Here is a 10,000-nt window from a genome sequence, read left to right as displayed (position 1 = left end):
ATTTAATATAATTAAATGGAATAACATTAATAATAATAACAATAATAATAACGAAGAAAATAATTATAACAATAATAAATAATAATAACAACAAACGCCGTGCCGTGCCTTAACGCGGGTAGGACCATTTTCTTGTTTAGAAGTACTTCCAGGAGGCACTCCCGTGTCGCTGACTGGCGCTGAAACAACCACAAAAATAATAATAATAACGTTAATAATAATAATAATAATCATTCTGCTTTTTTGACGCCACAGTTTACGTCATGAAATCGTCAAAATTTAAAAAAAGCAAAAAAAAAACTCATACACAAAATCAACAGACAAGCGAGCTGGTGAAAAGGTAATGGTGATGATTTAATGACGAAAGAGCTCTGACGTCTTAAAGACAGAATGTAGGAAAAGTTAAATTACGCCGCTGATGACGTCACTGATGGTGTTGTAATCGTTATAATTGATGGTGTCATAGTTGATGAGTTAAATAGGGCAGTGACGTGGATGATGATGGTGGTGACGAAGGCAAAAAAATTATGACGATAAGGATGTGATTATGACGTAATTAAGCAGGAGCAAACTATCAACCAGTTGGACGATGAAGAAACGATCAACTAAATGACTAAATGAACGAGTGAACGTACGAACAGATGAGCAACTGAATGAATGAATGAATGAATGAATAAATGAATGAATGAAAAAAACAAAACTGTGACGAAGATGATGAAAATGATACTGCAAAACTATATAAATATTTACAACAGCATAAAAAATAATTGATATCGACAACAATAATAAAATGATAACGTTATAACAGTAACAATATGATAACATGACGGCATGTCGTAATATAGACAAATAAACGAATGAACGAACGAACAAACAAACTAACGAACGAGCGAACGAACAAGTGAACGAACAAACGAACGAATGACAAATGACACGACCCACCTTGAGAATGTCATAAGCAATCTGGCAGCCAGCCGGAAACTCATCTTCAACCGAGAGTAACAACAGTGCCTACAAATTTAATTAATTAAAAATATTATTAATTAGTTAATTAAAATATTAACCAGTTAAAAATATAACTAATTAACTAATCAATAAATCAATTAATTAATTAATCAATCAGTTTATTAATTAAAATTTATAAAGAAATCTTATAATAACTGTTGAACATAAATAACAACTTAATTATTAATCATTTAAACAACTAATTAGATGTTAATATCATCCCATACAATTTGTAATTAAAATAATTTTACGGAAACGAGACGTGAATGAATGAAGGAATGAACAAAAAAAAAAAACAAAGAAACAAAAGAATGAATGAATAAATAAAATATTAAAAAGTAAAGGCAAAATGAATGAATGAATGAATAAATAAATAAATAAATGAATGAATGAGGACGTACGACGGGTTTGCAGTGAGGTATGACGTGGTACTGGAGCAGTTGCTGCAGTGTGGAGTAGTTCTTCATCCTGATCAACCTCGTTAACAACATGTCGTTCATTTCATGCTGCATGGATGGATGGATAGACGGATGGACGGATGGATGGAGGGATGGATGGACGGATAGATGGAGGGATGGATGGACGAATGGATGGAGGGATGGATGGACGAATGGATGGAGGGATGGATGGAAGAATAGATGGAGAGATAGATGGATGATTGGTTAAATGAATGAATGAAAGAATGATCGATTGATTGACTAAATGAATTATTGTATAAACATGCCAAGGAAAAAGGAAAAATGAGTGGATGGACTGAATGAATGAATGATTGATGAATGAATGAATGAATGGACAGATGGATGGATAGATGAATGGATGAAGGATAGAATTAAGGAGTGAGCGATAACGATAAGGATAACGCACTTCAACCCTGATGTGGTGATGTGATAGAGATGACACGTACTCCACCAACAGCCAATCAAGCACTTTGTCGCATACCTTCTGATATCAAGACGAACGAATGAACGAAGAAATCATTGAATGAAGAAATGAATGATAGCAAACAAATATAATATTTAATTATTTAATAAACTAATTAATTATTTAATCATCAATCAACCAACCAGCATAAACAAACAACCTATAATTCAATAAATATATTAATTAATTAATTAACCAATCAATCAATCAATCAAAAAAACAAACAATCAACACAAATTCTTTTAATTAATTAACACACCAACAAACCATTCATCTAGCCAACCAGCCAGGCCTAATCAGCCAGTCAGACTACTAACCAACCAACCAACCAATCAACCAACCAACCAACCAACCAACTATTCAATTAACCAACCAGCCAGCCAGCCAGTCAGTCAGCCAACCAACCACCGACCAACCATCCATCCAACCAACCAACCAACCAACCGGCAGATCAACATACCAGTAAATCAACCAACTAATCAATCATTCACGATACACCAATGGAAATAAATAACTGATAAAAACAACAATAGCATAACATAACATAATGACACAAAAAGGTCGTCAGCCAGACATTATGACCAAAAAAAGGAACCACAAATCTTAAAAAAATTCTCCCCGAGTCGAAAAAATTGGTTGTTTAAGTATATATGCTGCCTTTCAAAATTAAAATAATTCTCAATGAGGTTCTCACGACAAAAAGTTTGCCCACCCCTGGTATAATATAATAATATATAATAAAATAATAATAATAAAACAAGACAATAACATAACAGCAGCAGAAACAACTAACTACCCCGTTATCATTAAGAGGCTTCAACAAATTATAGAACACATTTTTCTGTGTGATCAACTGCCTCTTGGGAACCTGTCACATATTTGTTCATTCAGTTTAATAAATCATACAAAAGATGGCAGTGTAGTGGTTAAGGTGCCTGCTTCTGATGATGCAGAGGCGAGATTCGATTGCAAGAGATATCCTAAGATGGCGCTTGTTTCAATTAATAAAAAATTTCTATAATTAAAATTGAATATAATTATGATGAATATTAAGATAGTCGGGCTCGATAAATTTTTTAAAACTTATATAGGTCAACCTTGTAGCATTTTCTGTTTTTTTTTATATTTTTTATAAATGAAATCTCAATTCGTTTTATTATTTATCAAATAATTATTATATTTCTAAACTAAAATGGGAAATAGGTACCTCATCATCGTCCTTATCTTTTAAAGTAAGGATGCTGTTGAACTTGAGGAATATGATTGACATGAACTTCAAGTCAACCATCGACGATTCTGATTGGCTCTCGATAATCTCCTGACACAGTTTCAAGATCAGTGATTTGCTGTCACTTCTCAGTAGTAACATCTCAATCGAGTCAACCTAGTTTCGACAGCAATGATAGTTAATGCTTAATATCATCATAACCACCATCACAACCATCGCTAGTGTCACCATCATCATCGTCATCATCACCATCATCGTCAGCATCCCTATCATCACCACCCTAGCTGTAACTAACAACATTATCATTTTCAACATAGTCACAAAACATCGCGGTCGTCATCATTATCATTACCATCATCATTATCACCACCCTCTACATAACCAACATTCATGACGTCAGCAGAGCATCACTTACGTCATCATCGAAAAAAGAAACAAGGTTTTCCACATCCAAATGAAGATTCCAGTAACATCCTGATGACAATAGCATAACAAAACGTAATATAACATAACACAACCCAACCCAACATAACATAACATAACATGACATAATATAAGAGACCACAATAGAATATGACACAAAAAAATTGTGGAATTAGCTTAGCTAGAAAGAGTGTCAGGCGTCACGTTGTTTGCAGCCATTGAGCGGTCAGCTGGTTCGAATACAGTCTGTTCTTGTTTTAAGCACTCAAAAAATATCATACCCAACCTTGCGCGCACATAAAAATACGTAGGCATGTCGTGTGGTGTCGTCATGTCGTGAGGTGTCGTGTGGTCTGGTGTAGACGCTACAGTCTTTGTGGCACTCAAATGTTTAGCGGCTCAAAAAAAACAACAGTAAATAAACAACTTTACGCTTGTCTGAACAGCGTAATCGAAAAGAAAACTAACACAGAAAGAGCACAACATTACAATACATTACAACACAACACACATGCATGTAAACATTCATACAATTTCATTTAAGAATGGGCAAGTAGTTAGTTCATGCAACAACCACCCATGACAATTGTGTTTAATAATAACTATAATAATAACAATAATTATAATAATTATTATTATTATAAAAATAGTGACCCACCAAGCTTGGCATCCAGCACAACATCAGGACCAAAAATAGCCCAGTGTGGAGAATCTGTGGTGAACATGTGACGTGACAAGTGATGGTCACGATATAACGTTACGGGATGTAATGATTACGTAATTATGAATTAATTAAAAATATGATAATGAGATGTCACGTGATGATATCGGTAGTGGTGATGACGTAGCGATGACGTGTAAGTTGGAGAAACGGTAAAAGACATTGACACAAGCGCAAATAGAGAAAAACGCAAACATACATAATTCACACTGCAACTCATTTGATGCTGCTGACGTGGACCCTGAAAGTAATAATAATAAAAATAACAACAACAACAACAACAACAATAATAATAATAATAATAATAATAATAATAATAATAATATGAACATATTTTATTTATTCAATCGACAAAATAAAATTCAAAATAATAATAATAATAATAATGATAATAACAATAATAATAATAAGACTTTTTTGTTAAGTTTAAAAATATCTATAAACATATACAAAATGGAAATAATCCACGATGATACTCGTCATACAACTGAGGCGAGCACTTCCAGAAATAAAATCTTTTCGATGAAAGTAAAATTGCGAAATTAATAATATAATAATAAATAATAAAAAATAATAAAAATTGAGTCAGAAGCCTGGATAATAATAATGATAAATTAAGAATAATTCTTATGTAATTTCATCGTTAGTATTAATAATAATATTATAAAATATAATAACATTATTAATAATATTGTTATTATTATTATTATTATTGCTATTATAGCTTTATGCTAACTACGGTCTTTGAGTGTGAATGGTCGAATGGGATGGCACGCAATTGGTTGAAAGTATTTGACCCCCCCTCTCATCACGTGACTACTGACCAATCCGATATCAAAGATGTAAGATGTCTGTCACGATGCAATTCATTTGAAATGTTTAAACACATCGTCGCCAGGAGTAACGGAAGTGTCCACATGCAATGTTCACAGCCGCAAAAACATTAACAGCCGTAAAGCAACATCACTATATCAAAAAAAACCAACAACAACATCAACAACCACATTAACAACAACAACAACATCGACAAAAAAATCAACAACAACAACATCAACATAAACAAAAAAATCATCATTATCAACAACAACAATAAAAACATCGTTAAAAACATCATCAACAAAAACATCATCAACATCAACAAAAACATCATCAACATCAACTAAAACAACAGCAAAAACAACAACAACATCAACAACAGCATCAACAATAGTATCAACAACAGCATCAACAACAACAGCATCATCAACAACAGCATCATCAACAACAACAACCTTGGACCACTGATGGTGGAGGACGATGAGATTGTCGACAACATGCAACACCAGCTTTCCACCCAACGTTAACGACAGCGTCAATACTTCGGTTGCTTTCATTATTCCTTCTCTGCTCGTTCATTCATTCATTCATTCATTTTCATTCATTCATTCATTCATTTTCATTCATTCATTTTGACTACATGTTGTTAATGATGAATTATCAAAAATACATCCGCATAAACCAGAAAACAACGTCATAAAACAACAAGATAAACAACATCATCCTATAAGATAACTGCAACAACAACAAAATTGTTCTCACAATCAAGAACAACAACACCAGCAACAAAAACATCAACAACAACACCAGCAACAACAACAATAGACCAGCACAGCAACAGATAGAAACAAGCAATGTAGTTGTAACCCCAGTAGGACAAACAAACCTCTTAACTTTGTAGAGGTACACGCTGAGCGATTGACTGGCTCCCCTATCGTTAAAGATGTGACTTACATACACTTGCCCATATCTGAATGTTGTTGTTAGCTTTATTATCATCATTATTATTATCATTATTATTATCGTTGTTGTTATTAATATTATTATTATTGTTGTTGTTGTTGTTGCTATTAGTTTTGCTGTTGTTATTGAAGATGATGACGACGACAGAGTCGTTACAACAGTAACGAAAAACAAACTATATTCATCATCAATACTCTCATCATCATCATCATCCTCATCATAATCGTCATCACCATCATCATCATCATCAATACTAATCATCATCAATACTCGTCATCATCACCACCACCGCCATCACCGTCATCATCATCATCACCAATACTCATCATCATCATTAATACTCATATCAACACCATCATCATCATCACCATTATCATCATCAACAACAATAACATCATAATCAAGACCAGCAGCAAACAGCATGCAGCAACAACAACAACAACATTTAACTAAAAACAGTTTTGAAGAACGCAAACTGCAACAAATCAAACCAACAAAACGAACACTGTAATTAGAACGATGTCCTTCTGTTTGAGCATCTGGGGAGGTGAGGTGTGCAATGGTACCTCAAATTTCGGCAGCTTTGTCAACGTACTGTCCTGCAAAGTTCACAGTATTTCATCTCCTTTTAATTCTTAACTAATTAATTAACTGCTAATTAACATAATTAATTATTCATTTAACATAAAATCATTAACATATTTAATTAATTATGTTAATGATGACTGCGAATTTTGCTCCCAAATTAAGTAAACCAAATAAACCTTGAATATGAATGAGTAGAATATGTTGGCGTAAGTTCCAGTTGATAAGATGCAGAGGTTCTTAGAGGACTGCGGATGTTATATCATGTCGTTATCATTTCGTTATCATCGTTAATGCTATTTATATCAGGTTCATTTTGTTATCATCACATTACCATCAGCATCAACAACATATAATGTTTAACAACAACAACATCAGCAGCAACAACAACAACACCAGCATCTACAATAACTATAACAACAACATCATCAACAACAACAACAGCAACAACACCAGCATCAACAATAACTACAACAACAACACCACCACTACCAACAAAAACAACAACTAACAGTCCAATAATGCCAGTGGGTTTCCATGGAAACATTCTTCAACAACTTTAATGACAACTTGTCGGGAAAGACCTAAATCATCATCATCATCATCATCATCATCATCATAATCAATCATCATCATCAATAATAATATCATCATCATAGTCTTCATCATCATCAACATTATTACGTTCATCAACACACCATCTTTTTTAATAAAACCAATTGCAACCAACTACAACAATATCGTTATAATCATCATTATCATCATCTCTCTCAACCATAATAATAATAATAATTATTATTATTATTATTATCCTCACTTCCAACCATCATCCCCATCATCATCACCAACGTCGTAATTATCATTACCATCATCATCATCACTCCCAACCATCATCACCATCATCATCACTAGCATCATCATCATCATTGGCATCATCATCATCATCGGCATCATCATCATCATTAGCATCATCATAATCACCATCATCACCACCACCATCACGTGACAACCTGATAATGTTCAATTCCTCTATCGGTGACGATGATGATCTCGTCATCGTGGCACCAACACGTCCCCAGGATCCTGCTGTTCTTCAGCTATTTATTTACGTCGGTCATTCTTTCAACATGTCATCATCATCATCACCACCATCATTATCGTTATCAGCATCATTATCATTATTATTATTACAATTATCATTATTATTATTATTATTATTATTATTATTACAATTATTATTATTATCATTATTATTATTATTATTATTATTATTATTATTATTATTACAATTATTATCATTTAATGATAAATTGATAAACACTGTTATAAGATTATCGTATGACATTTACTGTGACAGGAGCAAGCTATGATGCTAATTAAATATATTTCACCGTTCTGCACTTAACTTCACAATGAGCAAAATGGTCTTAACCTTTAATATTATTTTATAAAATTTTTACAAATTTTATCATTGCGCATTATTTAATTAACATTAACTTATATATATATATATCTATTTGTCCTGGTTATGACATTAAACTGACCCTCACTGCCTTGTGAGTGATGTTGGATCATCAAAGGCTAGGCCCACCGCTTATAACTGTGGTTGCGTAAGGAAGGGCGTCCTGCGTAAAAACTAGCCAAAAAATAATACTTATGATGACGGAAATAACAATGGCCCTCAGTATCCGGTAGAAGAGGGTGCGAAGGATCTCCGGAGACCCAGTCCATGGGGTTGTGGTGCAAGGCCCTGTGGATGGTCTGGCTACTGGCACCCCACTCAATAGTGTGGCGGTGCAAGGCACTATAGATGGAAGGACTACTTGTAGACCAAGGGGTTGGAGGTTTGGTACCTGGAATGTAGGCACGTTGACAGGAAGAAGTTTGGAAGTGGTGGAGGAGATGCAGAGGAGAATGGTTGACGTGACTGCATTACAGGAGATCAGATGGAAGGGTGAGGGTACAAGGTTTGTGGGGGCTAAAGGTGGAAAATATAAGTTGTGGTGGAAGGGGGATGATGGTACGGGAGGAGTTGGTGTGATGGTAAGAGAAGAGTTGGTGGAGAAGGTGTTGGAAGTGAGGCGGAGAAGCAATGGTGTAATTGTGGTGGTGATGGTGTTTGGAAAAGTAATAGTGAGGGTGATATCAGGATATGCTCCGCAACAAAGTAGGAAGGAAGAGGAGAAGGATAGGTTTTATGATGATGTTTCTGACGAGATTGGGCAAGCGGGGTTGGACGAGTTTGTGGTGTTGTTGGGTGATTTGAATGGTCATGTGGGGGCGGATGCAGACGGATATGAAAGTGTACATGGGGGATGGGAATATGGTATACGGAATGAGGAAGGGCGTAGAGTGTTGGAGTTGGCAGATGCACATAGCATGGTGGTTGGGAATACCTGGTTTACAAGGGAACCAGCGCGATTGATTACATATAGGTCAGGGGAGCATAGGTCGATGATAGACTATATATTGGTAAGGGCCAAACATAGGAAGTATGTGAAGAATGTGAAGGCAATACCTGGTATGCTGCAGCATAGTATGGTTGTGATGGATGTGACATCAAAAGAAATGGGGAGGAGGAAGAAGGATAAGTTTGTGGCAAAGAGAAAAACATGGAAGTTGCAGGATGCAAAGGTGAGGAAGGCATTTGAAGTGAAGGTGGCTGAAAATTGGGAGAGTGGTAAGGATGGAGATGTTTGGGAGAGATACAGGGACTGTGTGTTGGCTACGGCAGATAAAGTATGTGGATGGACAAAAGTGTAGGCATGGTGAGACGTGGTGGTTAGATGAAGATATAAAAAGAGTTTTGGAGGTCAAGAAGGAAAGGTTTATGGTATGGAGAAGGGACATGACAGAGGAAGCGAAGTTTGAGTATAGGAAGGCTAAAAAGGTTGCAAAACAGGCAGTGGCAACTGCAATGACGAAAGCATCAGATAGGTTAATGAAAGAAATGGAATTTGAAGTGAGTTCGAGGAAAATGTTCAAAGTAGCAGAGCAGTCAATGAGGGATAGGAAAGATGTTATAGGGAATGGATGTGTTTGGGATGGATCTGGCAAGTTGTGCATAGATGAGGAGGAAAAAGCTCAGGTGTGGAAAGCTCATATGGAAAGGTTGATGAATGAAGAGAATGAGTGGGATGGAGATGTGGAATCCGCGGTCACACACGGACCTATAGAGAAGGTGACGATGGAGGAAGTAGAGAAAGCAGTTAGAGAAATGAAACTAGGTAAGGCGACAGGGGTTTCGGAAGTGGCGCCAGAACATATAAAAGCGAGTGGGGTGATAGGAATTGAAGTTATGATGAGAATTGCTAACAGTATGTTTGATGATGAAGGTA

At 35.3% G+C, this 10,000-nt stretch overlaps 1 protein-coding gene across 1 annotated transcript in view; it reads right to left on the bottom strand.

Moving 5' to 3' along the window:
* Positions 1 to 7,363, bottom strand: part of HELRODRAFT_165214 (hypothetical protein) — a gene marked incomplete at both ends in the record, with an annotated part of 7,774 nt that extends 411 nt beyond the window's left edge. Inside the window, 13 exons of the mRNA XM_009031068.1 lie at positions 97 to 179; positions 943 to 1,011; positions 2,720 to 2,794; positions 3,134 to 3,310; positions 3,570 to 3,628; positions 4,236 to 4,289; positions 5,035 to 5,149; positions 5,570 to 5,681; positions 6,001 to 6,084; positions 6,582 to 6,676; positions 6,842 to 6,910; positions 7,175 to 7,246; positions 7,361 to 7,363. Coding sequence (XP_009029316.1) covers positions 97 to 179; positions 943 to 1,011; positions 2,720 to 2,794; positions 3,134 to 3,310; positions 3,570 to 3,628; positions 4,236 to 4,289; positions 5,035 to 5,149; positions 5,570 to 5,681; positions 6,001 to 6,084; positions 6,582 to 6,676; positions 6,842 to 6,910; positions 7,175 to 7,246; positions 7,361 to 7,363 — 1,067 coding nt within the window. The remainder of the gene's footprint in view (positions 1 to 96; positions 180 to 942; positions 1,012 to 2,719; positions 2,795 to 3,133; positions 3,311 to 3,569; positions 3,629 to 4,235; positions 4,290 to 5,034; positions 5,150 to 5,569; positions 5,682 to 6,000; positions 6,085 to 6,581; positions 6,677 to 6,841; positions 6,911 to 7,174; positions 7,247 to 7,360) is intronic.
* Positions 7,364 to 10,000: the final 2,637 nt, after the last annotated feature.

This window comes from Helobdella robusta (assembly GCF_000326865.2).
Source record: "Helobdella robusta unplaced genomic scaffold HELROscaffold_7, whole genome shotgun sequence".
In the NCBI taxonomy this organism is placed as follows: Eukaryota; Metazoa; Annelida; class Clitellata; order Rhynchobdellida; family Glossiphoniidae; genus Helobdella; species Helobdella robusta.
This window is presented reverse-complemented; position numbering and strand designations above follow the sequence as displayed.